Source organism: Schistocerca serialis, chromosome 1, assembly GCF_023864345.2.
Source record: "Schistocerca serialis cubense isolate TAMUIC-IGC-003099 chromosome 1, iqSchSeri2.2, whole genome shotgun sequence".
NCBI lineage: Eukaryota > Metazoa > Arthropoda > Insecta > Orthoptera > Acrididae > Schistocerca > Schistocerca serialis.
Window position 1 is genome coordinate 476,085,528 of NC_064638.1, and position 23,522 is coordinate 476,109,049.

General features: G+C 39.8%; 1 protein-coding gene across 5 annotated transcripts in view; it reads right to left on the reverse strand.

The window, feature by feature from the left end:
• LOC126473556 (AP-1 complex subunit gamma-1) overlaps positions 1 to 23,522 on the reverse strand; it is a 188,498-nt gene that overhangs the window by 112,795 nt on the left and 52,181 nt on the right. For all 5 annotated transcript variants that reach the window (XM_050100703.1, XM_050100716.1, XM_050100697.1 and 2 more), the window contains one exon: positions 21,133 to 21,371. In XM_050100703.1, coding sequence (XP_049956660.1) covers positions 21,133 to 21,371 — 239 coding nt within the window. The remainder of the gene's footprint in view (positions 1 to 21,132; positions 21,372 to 23,522) is intronic.

Below are 23,522 nucleotides of genomic sequence, written 5' to 3' on the forward strand. Positions count from 1 at the left end.
TGAAATGTCTGGGACCCCAGTACTTAAGAGGCAGAAGTTGAGTTGAGACAGGAAAGTTTCAACATCTCTACCTCAGTCAGTAAGCACAGTGCCACCCCACAAGGAGTTATGGGAATTAAAATCTCCCAAAAGTAGGAAAGGTTTAGGGAGTTGATGCATCAGTGCAGCCAATACGTTCAGGGTACTGCACCATCTGGAGGAAGATATATGTTGCTGACAGTTACTTCGTGTGTCATCCTTATTCTGATAGCCACAGCTTGAAGGATGATTTGAAGGGGCACAGGTTCACTGCATACTGAGTTCAGGACATAGACACAAACTCCAAATGATGCACTATTATAGTCGCTATGGTTCTTGTACTATCCCTTACAGCCACGGAAGGCAGGGGTCCGCATTGATGTGAGCCAAGTTTCCTGGAGAGAAATGCAGAAAGCAGATGTAAAGCGTAACAGTTGCCATAGCTCAGCCAGGTGGTGGAAAAAACTGCAGCAATTCCACTGGAGGATGACGTTATCATGAGGCTGGGGGAGCAAGAAGCACGCAAGGAGGCAGGTTACACCTCAGGGTCACCTGCTGCCACTGAATGAGTATTTGTATCCATTACTGTTGTGGATGAGGCATCAGTGAGATCCAGGTCCTCAGGGGACACTAAGATCTCCACCTCATCCTCAGGTGCAGAACCGGTTGGGAGCAGGTGTTGGCACCCCTGGAGGGTCTGTTTTCTTAGCAGGCTTCATTGTTTGCTTGCCCTCTTGCTTCTCTTTAGGGGCTTGCTGGGAGAACTTCTCCAAAGTAGCTTCAGGCACGGAGGAAGACTGTGAAGCTCTTCATCCAGCAGCTTTTGGCTCCTTTAGCCACTGATGAGTGTGGCACTAGCAGAGACCTTGGGAGAGAGGGTCCCAAGGGACCCTTTCTGCATGAGATGAGCCGGATGTCATCTGCTTTTGGGTGGGGGTGGGGGGGGGGGGGGGGGCCCTTGCTCCTAAAGTAGGTACTTCGGGACCAACGGAAGGAGATTTTCCCCCTACCACCACGGGGGCAGATGTATTCTTGAGGCCCGGAGGGTCCACTGCTCATGGCACAGAGTGATACAACTGGTACTTGTGACGGTGACGGTAATGTAGCTTCAGCATATGTGGATGTCAACCGAACGGGGTGTAATTGTTCAAATTTACGTTTAGCCTCTTGGTAAGTCAACCAGCCCACAGTCTTGTACTCCATGATTTTCCGCTCCTTTTGGAGTACAGTGCAGTCAGGTGAGCAGCGGGAGTGCTGCTCTCCACAGTTTATACACATGGAGTATCTGGATGCAGTGAACGTCTGCAGTCTTGACATGTGGTGCTAGAAATGCAGTGGGAAGACACGTACCCAAATTTCCAGCACTTAAAGCACTGCATAGGGGGAGGGACATATGGTTTAATGTCACAGTGGTAACCTATCACCTTGACCTTTTCAGGCAATGAATCACCCTCAAAGCCCAAGATGAAGACACTGGTCTCCTGTAAATGCACTGGATGAAATGAACACCCCACCGTTCTAGATTGGTGTGGACCTCATTGTCAGACTGCAAGAGGAGGTCGCGATGGAAACAGGAATATCACCCAGCCAGTCACAAGCAAGTAATGCCCAGGATTGGGCTGGGGATGCTGTCTGAATCAAGACTACACCGTTTCTCATCTTGGACAGTGCTGTCACTTCCCCAAACTTATCCTCAAGATGTTCAACACAAAACTGAGGCTTTGTACGTAGAAAGGAGTTCCCATCCATTCTGCTACACACTAAATACCGAGGCGAATACAGCTCTCTTCTTTCTGTAGCCCTACGTTCCTTCCATGATGTAGTGAGGGAGGGAGGGAAACGATTTGGGGTCATATCTGTCCACATCGTACTTGATACCTTCATCTTCTTAGAAACTGCTGGCGCCGTACGGCCACTGGCAAGAGATGACTTAGTCCGCTTCATTGCGGGTCATCCGCACTGATGCCACCCAACCGATCAGGGGCTCTCCCCATGGGCACCACCCAGTCACAGCAAAGGCCACCTGGCATGATGGCCATTGTTGGGAGTCCTGATGCCCCAGGAAGACAGGCATCTACGCCTTGGCATACATGTGGAGTTTACAGCTCAGGCAGTTGAATTGCAGGTGGAGATGCAAAGCCATGACAAGAGGTTCGATCGAATCAACGGCACTATGGATAACTCATGCACCACGTAAGGTGTCCTTCCCCACATGGCCCGCACTTCTGTAGAATTTGGAAAGTGGCAGGTCAAACAGCTGAATGCCAGTGATCTGCATAATGATGTGCCACACAAATGTACAAAATGATGACTGGAGCATTGTTTGGTATTGCCCGAGATCCCAGGTGTCTCATAGTGAACATCAGACAAGCAAAGTTGTCAAGACCAAAGTGGCATCTTCCCTCCACTGCATTCCTCTAGCCGTATTTCAATGAAACAATGTCTCCATCCAAAGACTGCAAGTCATGTTCAATACCACTTTCCTGTGTGAAGGATACTGCTTCTTATTAGCCTGCACATTCAGCTAACAAGTTGCCAAGTGAATCTGGAATGTGTTCGAGACAGAGAGAGAGAGAGAGAGAGAGAGAGAGAGAGAGAGAGAGAGAGAGGGGGGGGGGGGGGGAGATTACAAGCAGTTCATCACTGCAATATATTGATTTTAAGAGAAAAAATTTAAAAAAAGGTATTGCTCAATGTATAAATTGAAGGAAACTCATCAAGGAAGTACATGGGCCATAGTGAGCTGAATGTGAAAGTTCAGACAGAAGAATAAAGAGAGCCAGTTATCACCATTTTGTTACCAAGTACGATTTGCATGAAGGAAGATTGCTACAAATATGGAAAGACGTGATACATAAAAAATCTGGCAATATAAAAATGTATGGCATTTAGCATGCAACAAGCAGCCAATGAGGTTGTACAAATGCCACAATACAATGAGTTATTCCATGGTATTGTTTATCTCTATTCTGCATTTCACTCTTATCTTCTTTTGTAGCTATTATTTCTTTAACTTCAACCTTTTTTATTATAAAAAGATGGTTAATAACACCATTCATCAATTTTGGTCTTAGCTGCTTGCCCACTACTACTTCTGGATCAAACACTGCAACTTGATTGCTCCTAATCCATATTTTGGACTCATTTAATTCCCTTTGGTGTTTTCATACTTACTTTTTCTTTTTTCATTTTCTACCTACTACCTTTCTCTCAAAATGAAGCAGTTTCATTTAGAAAATTATGTAAGCCAAGAGAGAATCATGCTTCTCTAGTTCCTATTTCATCAGATGATACATGGACTCCCATTCTTCTAAAAATATTGTTAGAAATCAATATCAACAGCACGTGGAAAATCTATTGTATTTGTCTGTAACTTCACCTGACATTGCTTTTCCTGACTGTGGACCAAGTAATGACTTAATGGAAACACTTAACAATGGCAGTCAATCTAGCAATATAACACTATAACTGAAGAACACAGTACAGGAGTTTTCACAAATTCCTGTTTCATAACAATTGCTCAGTAATTATTGGGAAAACACTTGAAGATTAAATCTTATGTTTTTGTAAATTGATATTCTCCAATTTTTGTTAATTATATATGTATATAAAGGGACAGAACGATAAATGACTCTTACAACCAGCAGAGGAGAGCCATATCGAACCCAGACCACTACCAAGTTAGTTGCAGCTGGAGAGGAGACTGCACTGTCTGCAACATTGCAAGGTTTCTGTGACAACAGACCACACTTGCCATTGACGGGTAACACAGCCTTGCAGGAGTATTGCAACCCAATTATGACAGCTGGGGAGGGGAGTTTGGTGGGAAAGGGGATGGAGGGTCACTGAGCCATTCCAGACGATACAATTCGGCATACCACAATATCTGATGTAAATAGCAGAAATCAGTGAAGAGAAGCAGTACTTAAGGATACGCCAGCTTGCAAACCAGCTTGTCATCAATGAACAGCTGAGTAGTTATGTGACATCGAGCCTGTGACATTCAGTGCCATGATGATGATGATGATGATGATGATGATGATGATGCTTATGCCCCAGTCGGGACATAAACAGTGATCATAAAGAAGGTGGACAGCCACAAAAAAGCAGTCAGACCCTTGGATCTTCGGCAGCAGTGATGTCCTGCGCAACAATATGAGGAAGTGCCTAATTCAAAGGTGTGATGGGGACTGCATGGTTGTTTTCCTATCCTTTTTTTGGCCTTTCATTTTTTTGGATACACTGATACTTGGGTTGGTGGTAAGCAGGCAATATGGAGAAGAATTTTTGGTTCGGCAGGTATGGGAGGAAAGGAGGGAACGGACACTTACTAGTGCACCTATTCTGAATGCCAACACTGCTGCACTGGTCACACCTTTTTCACATACGTGAAGGAATGATGTCTTTGTAATTTTTTGATAATTTGGACACAGCTGCTATGTTGGGAACTTGGAGTAATGAGCTGCTGTTGAGCAAGCTAAAACTAGCAAGGGATGCTAGGAAGTATATGACATGCCACAAAAAGTTAAGGGAAGCACAGTCATTTGATATCTTCAGGGAAGGGGTGGAAGACAGATACTGGAGTAAGAATACACTGAGATACTACCAGTACATTTCAAAAGCATGGAGAGTCAATAGAGAATATTGTAGACTGTATCTGCAAAATTAATGTCTACACGTATCAGCTCATAGAAGACGATAATGCTAACAAAGCCATCTTGCAGGAAGCTGAACAGAGAGCACTCGACATGTGTTTATGGCAATTGCAGCCAATATAGTTTCAAAGAGTTCGGATGGAATTCCAAAGTACTCTAAATGAAGCAGTAGAAACATCAGTGCTAGCTGAAAATGATGTGGTCACCACGCTACAGGAAACGGACGTCACATTTAATACAGATGTTAAATATTTCAGACATGGACATACAGTGCATATGAAGCAGAACAGCAGTGCAGATATGCAGATAGTTTGGACATTTCAAGCAGAATTGTAATGACAAATTCACAGCGGCATGGAGGATGCGCACATAACAGACCTCCCACCTCACACTAGATGGGCAGGCAACAGTGTGTGCATTGAACAACTCTCCCAATATGAGCTGGCAAAAGTACATAATCAGTAGCAGACTTTTTTCTGACTGGTTATATACAAGAAAAGTTGTGTAAATTTTTATTAGTTATTAGATCTCGGATATCTGTGGCAAGTAAGTGAAATCAAATCTGCCATGCAAGGCATTAAGCATTGCAGGTGAGGGTAACGTAGATTCACTTGTTCAACGGTAATAGGTTTCTGAGTGGGGGAAGATAAACTTCTGGGTTGCTGTGGAAGTTCTTCCCACGGCTAAAAGTCATTTTCAGTTTAGATTTCCTGCTTTCACGATTACGCAGCAGCAAAACTCTTTGGTTCTGTTGCAATTGCCACTATTTAAATCAAGAAATGTCTATTTAATGCCAAACATAACAAACAACAGGTCAATCTGGGCCAGTGGTCCATATTTTACAAGGATTTACGAAGTGGATACCATTAGAAGTAGCACCTGAAGGTCATTCAAAGACAGCATTCTCAATCCCTTCTGGTCATTAGCAATATCATCACATGCCTTTTGGCCTGAAAAATGCTCCAGCTACTTTCCAGTGATTATCAGATATGGTGTTGCAAGCATTAAAATTGAAGCAATGCATGGTCTATAGATGATACACTACTGGCCATTAAAATTGCTACATCATGAAGATGACGTGCTACAGTCGCAAAATTTAACCGACAGGAAGAAGATGCTGTGATATGCAAATGATTAGCTTTTCAGAGCATTCACACAAGGTTGGCGCCGGTGGCGACACTTACGACATGCTGACATGAAGAAAGTTCCCAACCAATTTCTCATACACAAACACCAGTTGACTGGTGTTGCCTGGTGAAACGTTGTTGTGATGCCTCGTGCAAGGAGGAGAAATGCGTACCATCACGTTTCCGACTTTGATAAAGGTCGGATTGTAGCCTATTGCGAGTGCGGTTTATCGTATCGCAACATTGCTGCTCACGTTGGTCGAGATCCAATGACTGTTAGCAGAATATGGAATCGGTGGGTTCAGGAGGGTAATACGGAACGCCGTGCTGGAGCCCAACGGCCTCGTGTCACTAGCAGTCGAGATGACAGGCATCTTATCTGCATGGCTGTAACTGATCGTGCAGCCATGTCTCGATCCCTGAGTCAACAGATGGGGACGTTTGCAAGACAACAACCATCTGCACTAACAGTTCGACGATGTTTGCAGCAGCATGGACTATCAGCTCAGAGACCATGGCTGCAGTTACCCTTGACGCTGCATCACAAACAGGAGCGCCTGCGATGGTGTACTCAACGACAAACCTGGGTGCACGAATGGCAAAACATCATTTTTTCGGATGAATCCAGGTTCTATTTACAGCATCATGATGGTCGCATCCGTGTTTGGCGACATCGCAGAGAACGCACATTCGAAGCGTGTATTTGTCATCACCATACTGGCGTATCACCCGGCGTGATGGTATGGGGTGCCATTGGTTAAACGTCTTGGTCACCTCTTGTTCGCATTGACGGCACTTTGAACAGTGGACGTTACATTTCAGATGTGCTACGACCCATGGCTCTATCCTTCATTCGATTCCTGCGAAACACTACATTTCAGCAGGATAATGCACGACCGCATGTTGCAGGTCCTGTACGGGCCTTTCTGGATACAGAAAATGTTCGGCTGCTGCCCTGGCCAGCACATTCTCCAGATCTCTCACCAACTGAAAACGTCTGGCCAATGGTGGCCGAGCAACTGGCTCGTCACAATACGCCAGTCACTACTCTTGATGAATTGTGGTACCGTGTTGAAGCTGCATGGGCAGCTGTACCTGTACACGCTATCCAAGCTCTGTTTGACTCAATGCCCAGGCGTATCAAGGCCGTTATTACAGCCAGAGGTAGTTGTTCTGGGTACTGATTTCACAGGATCTATGCACCCAAATTGCGTGAAAATATAATCACATGTCAGTTGTAGTATAATATATTTGTCCAATGAATATCCGTTTATCATCTGCATTTCTTCTTGGTGTAGCAATTTTAATGGCCAGTAGTGTATAATTGCATACTCCAAACATATCCAGGAGCATATAGCGCATTTACATGAATTTTTTGATCCTCTACGTGCACTGTGGTTACCTCTTGTCCAGGGAAAGTGCCGTTTCATTTTACTAGAAATTCGTTTCTTGCACCATTTTATCGGCCAAAACGAAGTATATGGCAGGGAGGAATGTGAACGGATAGAGTTATAAAAGAGTCTCTGAACCAGCAGAGGGGAGCCACGTTGAAACCAGGCCACCAGCACGTCAGTCGCAACCAGCGACAAGGCCGCACAGTCAGTGACTTGGTAATGCTTCCGTTATGACAGGCCAGACTTGTCACTAATGTGTGATGCAACCAGCAGGAGTCGGGGGGGGGGGGGGGGGGGGGGGGGCACGCGGGGAATTAACCAACACTTTCCTCATAATTTGGCACTGCACACTAACCAATGGAAACAGTAGAAATCAGCAAGGAGAAGCAATATTTAATGAGATACGAACCAGCCTGTTATTGTTGAACAGCTGGGCAGATCATGACATTGAGCCTGCGCTACTCCACGTCATGTCAATGACGCAGACATTTCTGCCGCAGATGGAACATGAACCACTGCCTGCTGCCTAAGCCTCTGGGTGCCACCATCCTAAGAGTACAGTAGGAGGATTCAGCCATCACTGGCCTCGCCAGGGTACCAACAGAAGACCGCTATGCTCTGAGCCCGGGAGTATGATGTAACCCAACATCCCCATACCCACCATTGCCAGCCATACTCACTATGGCCAGGAAACATGGGTCCCTGGCAACACAGTAATAACAGCTCTGCTGCAGAATGTGCATTCAGCAGCCAGAGGCCATGGTGACGGGGAGAGACCATACCATATTGTCCATGTTATGCCCGCTAATGATTGTGAACAATCATCAATAAAGAAGTCATTGCAGCCATTGTCAGTCCGTCCTTCCACAGCACAACCCCCCCCCCCCCCCCCCACTCCCCCCCAAATGTTACACCCTGGCCCAAACTAATTGTGAGTGATTGCAAGTACATCAGAATGAAGAACCAGATAAAGGTTTCATTTCACAAGTGGCCATTAAAAATTTTGGATGTTTTCACAAATGACAAATATGATGATATGGTTTACTTTTATTGCTATGTTAGTGCTACTACTGAAATTTTGAACTTGGTTAAACCAAGATCATTGTAATCCCCCATCCAGAAGTCTTAGCAGACTGCACGAATATGGAAATAGGCTTTCCAGTGTGTGATTTATCTGAATAAGAAATTCAACAAAATATGCTGAAAGAATAACACGTTGTTAACGCACTCCAGTGCAGCCCTGCTACTGGCCCATGATGACTTTTTGCACATGTCCACGCCACATTCTAGGAACATATATATGGCAAGTGTTACATGCATACAGCTTGTACCCATTTTATGTAAATCTTGTGCAATATCTTCAGGCTGAAAGCAGCACTATATTAGTTGACTTTGTCACTATTGCTTACTGATGAAGCCACATTTCTACAGAATGGAATCAATAATTGATACAATAGCCATCAATGATGGCAGGACACATCACATTTTACAGTGAAAATTTTTTCCAATTATACTTCACAATCAATGTGTACTACGGCATGATAAGATATATTCATGGAATCTGTGTTCATGGAGAAATGAATAATGACACAATAGCTGCAATTTTTTTTTTTTTTTGAAAAATAAAAAAAATTGAACAACAAGATAATGAGCTGCTGGTCACACAAAATGCAAGGTTTTTCCAACTTCGAACCCCTCCTAATTTTACTCTGTTTCAAGAACACATTCCCTAATCCATGGCTTAGTCATGGCAACATCTTTATCTTGCTACCATGATTCTCAGACTTAAGAACACTGCAGTTTTGTTTATTAGATTGGACAAAGTCAGGAACATACAGAAGAAATGTGAATGCATGAACTGAACAGCTTGATTGCATCATGGACACTACTGCCGTCATAAAGCACTGCTAACTTGCATTAGAAAGCAACAGAAAATGCCCTCCAGAGAGTGAACTGAAGTTGGTGGCAAATTTTTCAATGTATGACTAAGTGTCACGTTAACAATCGACTATTGTTTTCTCTTGTAATGCATACATTTGGAATGCCTATTGATGTACGTCTCTCAGATAAGAATATTCTAGTATTGATATGTAGGTGGGTTTCTGCCATTAGTAAGCAGGAAGAGATCAGTGTCAGGTGATTCAATTACTGAAGACTTTCTGAATAAGATTATGTCTTGGAATAATAAGTAAGTATTATTTTCTATCACAATACACCAAAAGTTTCTTTTTCTTAATTATAAGCAAAGGTGCTGCAATTTATCATATAGCTTGTCCACAAAATGCGATTCATTTTTGTGGTTCCTAGTCCAGGTTTTAATTGTGTGTTGCATATATGTTATGGTAGGCAGAACAGTCAATACAATGAATCCCCCATTTTCAGAAGCTTGTCAGTGCATGAAAGCTTGGCTGTTCTTGAGGAGGAGCAAGAAGGTTCACAGATACATTATTATGCCTCCTGAACCTTTGGTGACAACAGACAACGATTCTTGTGAAGAAAGTGGTAGTGCACCCAGGCAACTTGAGGCTGATGAAACAATTTTTACCAACAAGAACAAGTTAGGTTGTGAAACTGAGAATGATTTCTCTCATGATCATAAACTAGAAAATGTCAATTCAGATGAAACAGAAAGACTATAAATCTTAAAAACTGTAATCAAGAGATTGGAGAAGGGAGGACCTGCAAAGTGTTAACACTTTATTTCCTGACAGTGATCACAGTAAATACAGAACCTTGCCTCCAGTTCAGGTCTTTGGACCATTTTGTAATAATGAAATAGTTAAATTTATCATCACTGAATCAACAAAACATGTTTTATTCAAGAACTGTTCAGATACCAAGATAAAATATGAAGAGATAAATGATTTTATAGGCATTTTAAGTCTCTCAGGTTATAATCCTCTACATACCAGAAGACATTACTGGGGTTCTGGGTTGGACATGAGAAATGAAATGGAGCATGATAACATATGTTGACAGACACAAATGCAAACAATTTTTGGATGATATTGATACAAAGCATGGTGCATAAACACAAACATGCATTATCTAGTGTGTTTCCAAATATACAGAGGTAGATAGCCACAAAGGAACGAAGTGAACAAGAAAGCATTTGGAAAAGGCTCTTCACCTCTAGTTCACATGATCAATTCACTTTCTGGGGAAAGTAAAGCTCTCCCCTAAAGATTTCACTTTGACAACCTGTTTACATCACAAACAATATTGGTTCGCCTGAAGGAGCAGGGTTATGGCACAACAGACGATTAGTCAGAACTGTTGGCCTAAATATATATCATTTGTCTAAGACAATGTCCAAAATGAATAAGAGAGCAGATTTTTATTCCAAGAGCAACAAGGAAAGTGGAATGATAAATACCAGATGGCTACACAGTCTGCAGTAACAATTGCTTTGACCAGCCATGTCATCAATCCAGTCAGCTATGTGGGCTAATGCTCTAGACACAAGAAGAAAAGAATCCTCGTACCCTGACTATTTGTTGTTGAATGAATTCAAATCTCTTGTTTTCCCCCACAGTTTTTATCCTCTACAGCTCCCTCCATTACCATACACTTTATCTCTTATTGTCCTAACACATCATCCTGTTCCTTCCTCTTGTCAGTGTTTTCCACACGTTGCATTCTTCACTGATACTGTCCTAACACATCTTATCATCCTGTTCCTTCCTCTTGTCAGTGTTTTCTACATGTTGAATTCTTCACTGATTCAGTAGAGAACCTCCTCATTGCTTACCTTGTCAGTCCATCTAATTTCCATCCTCCTGCAGTGGTACATCTCAAACACTTCAATTCCCTTCTTTTTGTTTCCCCATAGTCCCTGATACACTTCCATACAACACTGTGCTCCAGACGTAAATTTTCAGAATTTTTTTCTCAAATTAAGACCTATGTTTGTTACCAGTAAAATTCTCTTGGCCAGGAATGTTCTCTCTACCTGTGCTAGTATGTTTTTATGTCTTCCTTGTTCCATCTGACATGAGTAATTTTGCTTCCAAAGTAGCAGAATTTCTCAGCTTCGTCTATTTCGTTATCATCAATTTTGAAGTTAAGTTTATCATTAATCTCATTTCTATTACATCTCATTACCTTTGTCTTTTTCTGGTTTACTTCAATCCATATTCTGTACCATTACACAGTTCATTCCATCCAACAGATCCTGTAATTCTTCTTCACAACCACTGAGGATAACAATGTTATCAGCAAATCATATCATTTATGTCCTTTCGCTGTGAATTTTAATCGCACTCTTGAACTTTTATTTTATTTCCATCACTGCTTCTTCGATGTATAGATAGAACACTACGAGCAAAAAATTACATCCCTGTCTTACAGTCTTTCTGCTCTGAGCACTTTGTTCTTGATCTTCCACAGCCCTATTGTTCCCCTCTTGGTTCTTGTGTGTACTGTATATTACCCATCTTTCCCTATAGCTTACTCCTAATCTTCTCAGTATCTTGAACATCTCTCACAATTTTATGATGTTAATTACTTTTTTCTTGGTTGACATCTTGATTTTTCTTAATCCTTGCTTCCATTATCAAGCACTATGTAAGAACTGCCTCTCTCATACCTTTATCTTACTGAAATCTATGATGACCGTCATCTAAATAATCTTCAATTATCTTTTTCATTCTTTTGTGTACTATGCTTGTCAGCAGTTTGGATGCATGAGCTCTTAAACTGACTGTGTGACAGTTCTCGTACTTATCGGACTTTGCTGTCTTTGGAACTGTATGGATGATATTTTTCCAAACGTCTGATGGTATTTCACCAATCTCATAGACTCTGCACACCAACTATAGTAGTAGTTTTGTTGGCGCTTCCCCCAATATTTTATAAATTCCATTGGAATGTTGTCCATCCTTTCTGCCTTATTTGATCGCAAGTCTTCCATAGCTCTTTTAAATCTGATTCTAATATTGGACAGAGGATGTCATCCATATCAAGTCCAACTGCTTCTTCTATCAGGTCATCAGACAAGGCCTTCCCTCATAGAGACTCCAATGTACTCTTTCCACCTATCTACTCTCTCCTCAGTGCCTAACAGTGGACTACCCACTGCACTCTTAATGTTATCCCCCCTTGCTTTTAATTTCACCGAAAGTTGTTTCAACTTTTCTATACGCTGAGTCTGTTCTTCAAACCATCATTTCTTTTTCGTTTCTCCACATCTTTTACACAGCCATTTCACTTTAGCATCCCTGCATTTCCTGTTTATTGCATTCAAGTATTCATATTCCTGAACTTCCTTCCTCTGTCAAACAATTGAAATATTTCATCTGTTACCCAATGTTCCTTTGCAGTTACCTACCTTGTACCTATGTTTGTCTGTCCTACATCTGTAATTGTCGTTTTTAAAGATGTCCAGTCTTCTTCAGCTGAACTGCCTACTCTGGATCCCCTTATCACAACACCCACACCTTTAGCAAACTTCAGGACATCTTACCATTCCTCGTTACTTCAGTATCACACAACCTTCCACACTTGATTTTTTTGGATGATTCTCTTTAAACTTCAATTTACTTTTCATCAGCACTAAATTCTTATTCAGGTCTATACCTGCACAACCCAATATCTGATTTTGGAATCTCTGTCTGACCATGATTTAATCCAACTACCTTTCCGTGTCTCTGGATCTTTTCCATGTACACTTCCTCTTGTGATTATGGAACAGAGTATTCGCTATTACCATCTGAAATTTATTGAAGAAGTCAATTAGTCTTTCCCTCTCACTCATACTTCGAAGCCCATATTCCCCATTACTCTTTCTTCTGTCCCTTCTCCTACAAACACATTCATATCTGTCAAGACCATTAGATTTTCATCTCCCTTTACATATTTAATCACCCATTCAATATCCTCATATACTTTCTCTATTTCTTCATCTGCTGCTTGCGATTCTGGCATACATATTGTTGTCAGTGTCAGCTGGCTGTCGAATCTGATGAGAACAACACTGAACTGTTTACAGTAGCCCACTCTCTGCCCTACTACCCTTTTCATAATGAATTCTGCACCTATTATACCATTCTCCACTGCTGCTGATATTACCATATATTCGTCTGACTAGAAATTGTCTTCTTTTCATTTTCATTTTCCCTGATCCCTATTATATTTAGATTCAATCTTTGTATTTCCCTTTTCAGATTTTTTTAGGTTTCCTGTAAGGTTGAAACTTCTAAAATTCCATGTTCTGACTCTAGAATGTCATCCCGTCATTGATTATTTCATCTATTTCTCAGGGTCACCTCCTCCTTGGCAGTCTCCTCCAGGAGATCAAATGGGAGATTAATCCAAAGTCTTCTGCCAATGAAGAAATCATAATGACACTCTAGGAGATTCAAATGGGGGAATAACCCAGAATTTTCTGCCAACTGGAGAGATCATCATGAAAGTTTTTCCAATTACAGGCCATAAGTCTTGTAGATACATGTTGTGTGTCTTTTATACAGTGGTTTCCATTGCCTTCTGCATCCTCAACCGGTTCAATGCTAATTCATCCACCTTTTAAGGGCAGTTTCCCACCCCAGGACAAGAGATTGCCTTGAATCTATGTCCCCCATCCAACCCCTTTTGCAAGGTCTTTGGCAGAATGAGGGTGACTTCTCATGGCAGAAGTCTTCAGCCATCATTGCTGAGGATTTTTTATCAAAATTTCACTAATGGCTGGGTTCCAATACAGCACTAGGACATTTTGATTAACAGTCAAAGACACTACCCCTAAACCACTGGTTCAATACTAACAGCTGAGTGTTAGAGAAAAGAAACGGTGATGGGTGACTTCCAATGCAACAATCCCTGAAGGTTCTAATAAGCCTGCACATAATCCATATCAAGGTAGAGTGCTGCATGAGATGAGATATGGGGAGGAAAAACTTCTGGTAGCTATGGTGTCACAGAAGAAAAGAAGAGTCTGCACTGTACAGGAACTCCGAGAACAATGTGCTGTAAATGTGATACTTTTTTGTACTTAGTGTGATTTGGACCATATCGCAGAGAGTGAGTACTATTGCCTAAAAATAACATGAATGGCATAATTGCATTATTTTATTTGCTGTCATGTATTTAATTTTAAATTTATGTTCTCCCTAGTGTGACATATAGGTTACACATTCTTGTTTAAATTATTATTTTTGTTTTGTTTTGCTGGGGACAGTATGTTTCTTTAATAACAATTCCCTATTTATCATAAATGTGTGTGTGTGTGTGTGTGTGTGTTTTACTGCATCATGCTAAAATGGCTGGACAGATTTGGATGAAATTTGGCACGGAGATAGCTTAGACCCTGGATTAACACATACGCTACTTTTAAAAGTGTGCAGTGCAACATATTTATTTGCTTGAAGGAAATAATGTGAAACATGGAAATAATAATTGAGCTCTGTGCAATGACCAATGAAAAGTAACAACAGGAAGACCAATCAAAAAGCATAATGAATTAACGCTTATTTCCAGATTGAAAACTGTGTTATGACACATTGCGTTTCAGGGAACATGGTGTTGAAGATTTATCACAAACCCAAAATTCTTGGTATAATTCGCTCTAAATGTCAGTTAAAGTCATATTCGCAGTAACAGCCTTAATGAGCTTCTCATACATCAAATGAAATAGCAACATTAGAATATTCTGTGTAGCCACACAGTTAGAGACATCACGTTACCTAACTGAATTGTGTACAACCCTGGTTCGCATCCTGATGCAGTGAAATATTATTATTATTATTATTATTATTATACAAATTTGGCTGTTAAAGACCGTGAAAACAGTTATTTCTTGCACTTCTGGGAAGTCTTCTTTCTCTCAGTCCACACTTCTTTCATTCTTGCGCTGAAGGCGGCTTTTCTCTCTTCAGACCATTTAGTTCCACAAGTCTTCTTAATTTTCACACCGAAACCCATGAGTGAATTCAGTTTTTTTTTCTAAAAAGGCTTCTGTTAAATATTATTTCCTGATCTATGTCCATTTCTTTTAGATCTCTTTCTGTGTTGATAAACCATAAATTTTTATTTTTTAGATTTGCGATGTACGAAAATATTTGTTTTGTAAGCCTATTCGAGTTCATCCTCATGATGTGAGCATAAAAGGAGCATCTTCTTTTTCTAATTTCGTCTGTAATTTTGCTGCACTTCGTATACACTTCTTTGTTGCTTTTTAGTCTGTATACAGACTTGCCTTGATCATCTGTTATTTTCCTGTGTCCAAGAATTGTCCTCACAATTCTTCTTTCACGATTTTCTATCTGTTCTGCGTATGTAAAATTTGCCAGTGTTTCTGATGCATATAGTATCTACGGTCTAATGACAGTCTGGTAGTGTCTGAGTTTAATGTTTTTGGATATACATTTTTTTGAATACATTTGTCTGCAGTAGTGAGTTGCTGTCTCTAGTTTTTGTATTCTAGCCCTGCAGGCTGGATGACCTTTTGCCACAGGCTGAATTAGTTCACCAAGATATTTAAAATGTTTAGATACCTGTATTTTCCCGTATTTCGTAGTTATTTTCTTTGGTGGATTTTTGATATTTGTAATGATTTCTGTCTTTTCAAATGAAATTTGCAAGCCTGCTTTTTCAGTAGTTTCTTTAAGTAATTCTATTTGTTTTATTGTGTCTTTTTGTGTGTAAGCTAAACAGGCGAGATCGTCAGCGAAGGCAAAACAGTTGGTTTCAATGGCTTTGTAGCACTTCCCTCCAATTTGGACTTTCTCAACTCCATGTTTTTGCGTGAGTTTTCTCCATTCTGCTATGACTTTATCCAGAACACAGTTGAAGAGTACCGGGGACAGCGCATCTCCTTGTCTGACGCCGGTTTTGACCTCGAAATGCCGTGAAATTTCTCCTTGGAATTTTACTTTTGATGTTGTATTTGTTAATGTTTCTTTGATTATGGTGATTGTTGTTTCATCTATTTCATATTCTCGAAGTGTTTTGATGAGTGTGTCCCTATCGATTGAGTCATAAGCTTTTTTGAAATCAATGAATGTTATGAAATATTTCTTGCTCCCTGTAGATAAATAGTTCATTGTTGTTTTGAGGTTAAAAATTTGTTCGGCACAGGATCTTCCTGGTCTGAAGCCAGCTTGATACTCTCCAAGTTTTCCCTCTATAATTGGTGATACACGATTGAGCAGGGCTTTTAATAGAATTTTGTATAGGACTGGGAGAAGCGATATTCCACGATAGTTGTTAACATCCCTTTTGTCACCTTTTTTAAACAATGGGTGAATTAGGGCAGTTTTCCAGTGACTTGGGATTTTCTTGGTTTCCCATACTTGTTCAAGTTCTTTGTGTAGTGCTTCTACTGATGTTTCTCCCCCAAGCTTGAGCATTTCTGCTGTAATTGTGTCTTCTCCACATGCTTTCCTGTTTTTGAGATTTTTGATTATGTTTGTGATTTCCTCTCGTGTCGGAGGTGTTGAATGTGTTGGTAATGTTTCTGGTTGCGTAAAACTGAGAGTCTGGATGGGTGTTTGGCAGTTTAGGAGTGTCTCAAAATATTCAGCCAGGATTTCCCAGTTTTCAGTATTGTTGGTGGCGAGAGTCTTATGATTTCTCATAAGGTTTAGGCAAGGGGACTGGTATCCTCGGAGTTTCTGGTTGAATGTTTTGTACCAAGCTGCCGTGTTGCATTTCTTGAAATTCTCTTCGATTGAGTCCAGTTGTTGTTTTCCATATTGTCTCTTGGTTTTGCGAATAGTTTTCGAGGCATTCTTTCTGGCTTGCTTAAATTCATCAAAGTTGTTTTCAGTTTTATGTGAGTTCCACTTTTTCCAGGCTTTAAGTCTTTCATGCAGAACTTCATTACAGTTGCTGTCCCACCACGGGTGTCTCGGTTTGCTCTTTTTTGGAAAGGTTGTTTCTGTTGCCTCAATCAAGTTGTTATGAAATTCTTGGAGGTTTTGTGAAGAGGAGAATGTCTTTAGTTTTTTCTGAAAATCCTTGAGGTTAGAGTTGGACTTAAGGTTGTAATTTCTCAGGGTTGTAAGATCAAAATTTATTTTATTTCTGTTTTTATATTCACCGTTTCTGCTTTTCTGTTTGTTTTGTGGTATCAGTTTAGTTTTTATTTTCGTGAGATAGTGATCGGAGTCGAGGTTTAGAGATTTTCGGACACGTGTGTTCAATATTTCTTTTTCACATTTGGAGGAGATGGCAACGTGATCTATTTGAAATTCTCCGATACTCTTTATCGGAGATACCCAGGTTTTTTGTTTTCTGGGAAGATGTTTAAAACGTGTTGACATTAGCTTGAGTTTAAACTGCTTACAGAGCATAATTAACCTTTCTCCATTTTTGTTGGTTCGTTTGTGTGCGGGAAAGTTGCCGACAATATCGCGGAATTTCTTTTCTTTTCCAATCTGAGCGTTAAAATCTCCTAGAAGTATTTTTGCATTGTGAAATATTATTATTATTATTATTATTATTATTATTATTATTATTATTACTGTGGGAGTTTCTTATTGGAGACTGATATAATTGTAACGCTGCTTCCCATTAATATTTGCTTTTTAAAAAATTGTTTTATGAGGTTGCTCACACCCAGTATTATCAACATCAGAAAACTGACAAGTTCCTTAACTCCCGGTCATCTAAGGAATCAGCGTGAAGACTTATAACAATGGTGTTACTTACATGCAGTATGACAAACTGAGAAATGTCCTTTAAATGTAGGACATCATAGGATGTTAATGAAGCTGGATTATTATAAGTGAGCTTATCTGCTGGTAACAGGCACACATGCGAGGACAGGTAACATTGCTTAATATTCAAATGTTATAAAATCTGCAATGCATAGAACCAGAAATTGCTTATTCTCTTTCTCTGTGAAGTTAGTAGGTCTGTTACCCATTCAAGCTGAAACGACTGGATAGATTTTGATGATCTTTGGAATGTAGCTAGCCTAAACTCTGAATTAACACACAGGCTGCCTTTTATTGCAAAACAAATAACTTTGTGTGGGATGGCTAAGAGACTATTGCTCCCAAGGGATGTGTAATGTGATTAGAAAGTCATAGCTGAAAGTTAACCATCACTTGAATGCATTAAGTGTGGCTAGAGATTAGTTTTTAACTGTTTCAACAAATGAAGGAAGTATGTACGCAAATCTATGAAAACAGAATTCCTGTTGAATTTGCTGCTGGCTCATCTGACAGCTAATATGAGAGTTCAACTCTACAACGACCGTGATTGTACTCTATGCTCAATATCTCCTCAAAATCAGTGAGGGCCTCATGGGAATGGATGCAGATAGCCTAATAAAATATGAAAGCCACTTCTGTAATGTTATAAGCTCAGAAGATAACCTAGTTAATGAGGTTTTTCCAAGCTTACATGAAAGCTTGAGCAACAAGGAGTGGTTATGTGGAAGAGTTATCTTGGCACCTAAGTCTGAATTGGTGGAAAAAAATCAATAAAAAAATTATTGCTCCAGTACCTGGTGAGGTGGCCACCTCCTACACATCAATCAACACAGTGATGAGCAGAGATGACAATGCCATATCCTGTAGAGTTTCTAAATTCATTAGAGCTGTCGGCAGTGCTGTCATCCAAGTTGGAGCTGAAGCCCATCTTGTTGATGCATAACCTGGATGCATCACGATTGTGCAATGGCACCAGGTTATGCATCAAGGACATGAGAAAGCATATTGTGCCGTCCTATATCACTGGTGGAACCATGGAAGAGAGAGTATAATATCACGAATTCCCATCATCCCAAACAAATTTTCCATTCCATTTGTAACACTTGCAGTACCTCCTGAAAGTGGCCTTCTCAATCCTTACAAATAAGAGTCAAGGACAAACATTAAATGTGGCAGGTATTCATCTGGGCACCCCATGTTTCTCGCATGGACAGCTTTACTTTGGCTGCTCGTGTGTATCAAGAAACAGAAATTTCAGGAAGTCACAGACCGTAGTTTATACAGATGTATTGCACCGGATTTCTGGCTTTCCACACATAGTAAGATAATTATGATATTTTCTGCATTAGCCATGCCACAAACAGTTGTGCAAATATTTACTCCCTTTCCTGGCACATTTTGTACTTTGCTACTCAATCACGTAAAAATTTTTTCCTTAAGCAAACGAGAGGGTTTTGAGGGACCATTGTTCTGCCGCCATTTCGCTGGACTGCAGGTGGCTCATGCTGCAATACCTTCAAGAGAACATTTGTGATGGCACGTATGTGTGGGTAGTAAGTTTCGGCATTAATGTTTCCTTACAACTGACAGTTTAACTGTAGATAACCCCCCGGGCCCAGCTAGTAAACATATAATTACCATATTTGTAAAATACAGAAACGAAAATTAATTGATGCAGAAATGAGCTAAAACTAATCATGGTTTGCTGACAATCTATTGTGGACTGCCAAAAAGGCATTTTGAAATAATTAAATAAAAAGGATTACCGACTGAGGCTTTGCCTTCTCATAATAAGGGTTATTCTATACGAACTGTGGAGATTGACTGACTGTTACAACTGGTCTGATTGCGAATAAATCACTATTATGCAAATGGTACTGTTTTTTTTTCTTTTAATTTGATGAAAACATTTGCAGAAAACTGCTGCATCATTGTAGTAGTTGTTGTCCATGTCATCCAAAGACTGTTTTAATGCAGCTCTCCATACTAGTCTGCAGTGTGCAAGCCTCTTCATTTCTGAATAACTACTGCAATCTACATCCTTTCGAACCTGCTTCTTTATTCACCCCTTTATGGAGATAAAATTCAAGCTTTCGCAACAAACTGTTGCCTTATCAGGAAAGAAGGAAGGAGAGGGAAAGACGAAAGGATGTGGGTTTTAAGGGAGAGGGTAAGGAGTCATTCCAATCCCGGGAGCGGAAAGACCTACCTTAGGGGGAAAAAAGGACGGGTATACACTCGCGCGCACACACACACACACACACACACCACACACACACACACACACACACACACACATCCATCCACACATATACAGACACAAGCAGACATATTTAAAGACAAAGAGTTTGGGCAGAGATGTCAGTCGAGGCAGAAGTGCAGGGGCAAAGATGTTGTTGAATGACAGTTAAACACCAACCTATCCGAACTCCGGAGATGGGAACTTGCTCTTCAATATATCCTCTCTTCCCGTTATCCACCAGGCCTCAATCTCCGCTAATTTCAAGTTGCCGCCACTCATACCTCACCTGTCATTCAACAACATCTTTGCCCCTGCACTTCTGCATCGACTGACATCTCTGCCCAAACTCTTTGTCTTTAAATATGTCTGCTTGTGTCTGTATATGTGTGGATGGATATGTGTGTGTGTGTGCGCGCGCGAGTGTATACCCGTCCTTTTTTCCCCCTAAGGTAGGTCTTTCCGCTCCCGGGATTGGAATGACTCCTTACCCTCTCCCTTAAAACCCACATCCTTTCGTCTTTCCCTCTCCTTCCTTCTTTCCTGAGGAGGCAACAGTTTGTTGCGAAAGCTTGAATTTTGTGTGTATGTTTGTGTTTGTTTGTGTGTCTGTCGACCTGCCAGCACTTTCATTTGGTAAGTCACATCATCTTTGTTTTTAGATATATTTTTCCTACGTGGAATGTTTCCCTCTATTATAACCCTTTATGGAGATATGTTTATGAAATTTAGAAATTTATCCTATTATATAAATCCTAATCAATGTTCACAAATTAATAAGAAAAAACCTTGTAATTTAGTAGTGGTAGTAATCAAAATAGTAATAATAATAATAATAATAATAACAACAACAACATTAATAATAAATATTTACATCTGTATCTAGGGAACTGTTCAAACTAGAGCATAACTTTATGAACTTGTTTTTGAAGCAATTGACTATCTTTGCTAGTTCCAGCAACAATGACCGTCCCTCCTAAGATACAATTTTAATATTAATTCCAGAATACAAGTATTTTATTCTCCAGAAGATGTAGAACATACCATGGTTCTTCTCTGACAGAAGTGACCTTGTGGCTGGTAAAAAAATTTCCATTAGTTCTGGTACTTTTCGAATAATTCTGAAAGCACATAATGCTGCTTTTTTCCTGATGTAAGCATTAGGAGATTTCATGAGTCGTTCCACTTCTGCAGCAAGGTCTCTTGACATTTCTGGGGATGCTATTGCTCCTAGTGTACAAAGAGCTAATCCAACAACAAACTGTGTAGAGCTATTCAGATCACTGAAACAATTTACAAAACAGTTATATATTTATACATTAACAGTAAACTTTAAATTAACAATACAACTTGTTTTGTCACTGTACTTAAAACCAAATCTGCAGTGTCAACAAAAGGCCTCTGCTGTTTACACACATTTACAAAAAATAGGTATCAGGAACAACTGTATTCTTGTGCATCTATTTGAAGAAAATTTTGGTGTCACAGTTTCTGTTCATACAGTAAATAACATTTTGGTTACTTGGGAACTTCTGGGAGAGTGGTACTTGGGAATTCGTTAAACCACAGACCGTAACTGAGGAAACTTGATGCAAATAGAATACTGACCATAATTAAAGTATGCAAAAAGAGTGTATGAAAGAAATGGTAATAATCATATTTGAGAGCATCATGCCAACTAACACAATGTAACAAGTTAGATTATCTGATGTACGTGGATTGTATAACATAACTAAATATTAATAATAATAATAATAACAATAATAATAATAATAATAATAATAATAATAATAATAGTAATAGGGTTAACAACAGAAAAAGTGTATAATTTACCCTCCACTCACATTTTGTTAGTGTTAAAAACTTTGAAGTACATGAATCTCATGATTTCTATACATGTATGAGAGCTTTAAAAATGAAATTAGTACTTTAAAACAATGCAAATAACACAGAATATAATTTTATTATAACAACAAAAACAATCAATTTTTGACAAAATAATTTAATTGGATAAATAAATAATCTCCTCACCAAGTGGCGGCAGAACATTTACATAATAGAAGATTATAATTAGGCAAGCTTTCAGAGCCAGTGGCTCCTCCTCCAGGCAGAAAGGTTGTAGTCTCCCCTGAGCTGCAGTTCTGAGTGACTGTCCTGAAACCTATCCCTTTTTCTAGACCTCTCTAACCCTTTTCCTTCACTCCTCTTCCTTCCCCTTCGACCCTTCTGCCTAAATAAGGAGCCACCGGCAGGGGGTGAAACTCATATAGGGATTTCCGGTAACACGACGTTGGTTTGGTCCCAGGCCACTTGGAGCGCTGCAAGTTTAGCAATTTATAGTCTCGTGTTCCTATTGGATGACGTAGTCTTCCATAATTGTTTTGGTATCGTAGCAACGTGATTGTGATTTTTCGTTTAAATTGCAGTGTAAGTATGTTGCTATTATTCTGCTTAATTTTTGGATGCATTCGTAATATTTGATGGTGTGATGATTCAGTATTTACTTTTTTACTTTTGTTTCATATAAAACACGAGGTTGTATCATCACATTACGTTCTGTGGACTCTTGTATATTTGTTCCTGCAAAGAAATACAATTTCCGTTGCTCAGTTTACTTAAAGGGTAAGTATATTTCTTATTTCTGTTAATATTTCCTTGTATTTCATAGATAATCCCATGCTAGCAGCTTTTGACATAGTTTGTATTTAACTTTCCGAATCCTGTAATGGAATATAATTTTGGTTTTGATTCATCTTCCTTTTTGCCACGAAGTACTCTTAGTGACATAATAAGTATCATTTATTGTGCCGTTTACTACATACCAAATATTGGGCGTGTTACAATTGATTCGTAATGCCTTGAGTGTGTTCTATTTCCCGTTTTCGACAGTAAATATTCTGTACAGTACATAACACTCTATCCAGGTAAAAAGTGTTTGTTGCTGTTGTATCGACAAAGGTTGTGTTCTCATATAATAAGACATTTGTTTCGAAGTCACACAAAGCAGGTCCTTCAAGCAGTTGAACATTTACACATATTATTGTGGCAATATCCAATGCAGTAGAAATCTTCTCGCATTTTAATGCTCAACACAATGTAATACAGATTTACAGCTGTAACTGTTGCTGATAATGTACAGTTGAATTTGGTATTTACCATGGTATCTAAATGCTGAAATATACTGAAATGGTACAATAAGCAGTGTTTCTACCGCCTGATAGCACTGTCTAGCACTGTTTAACGAAGTAGTGTTGAATATAGAATATAATGCAACTACGCTCACGCAGTTATATATAGAGTGATGTGCATATCCGTAGTAGAAATGAGAATTTGTTTCGTTTTTTCACTATTTTGTAGCAATAACACATCAGATTACAAGCCATGATAGCAGTTATCAATACTTCAGTACAGGATAGCTGCATTTAGACATAAAT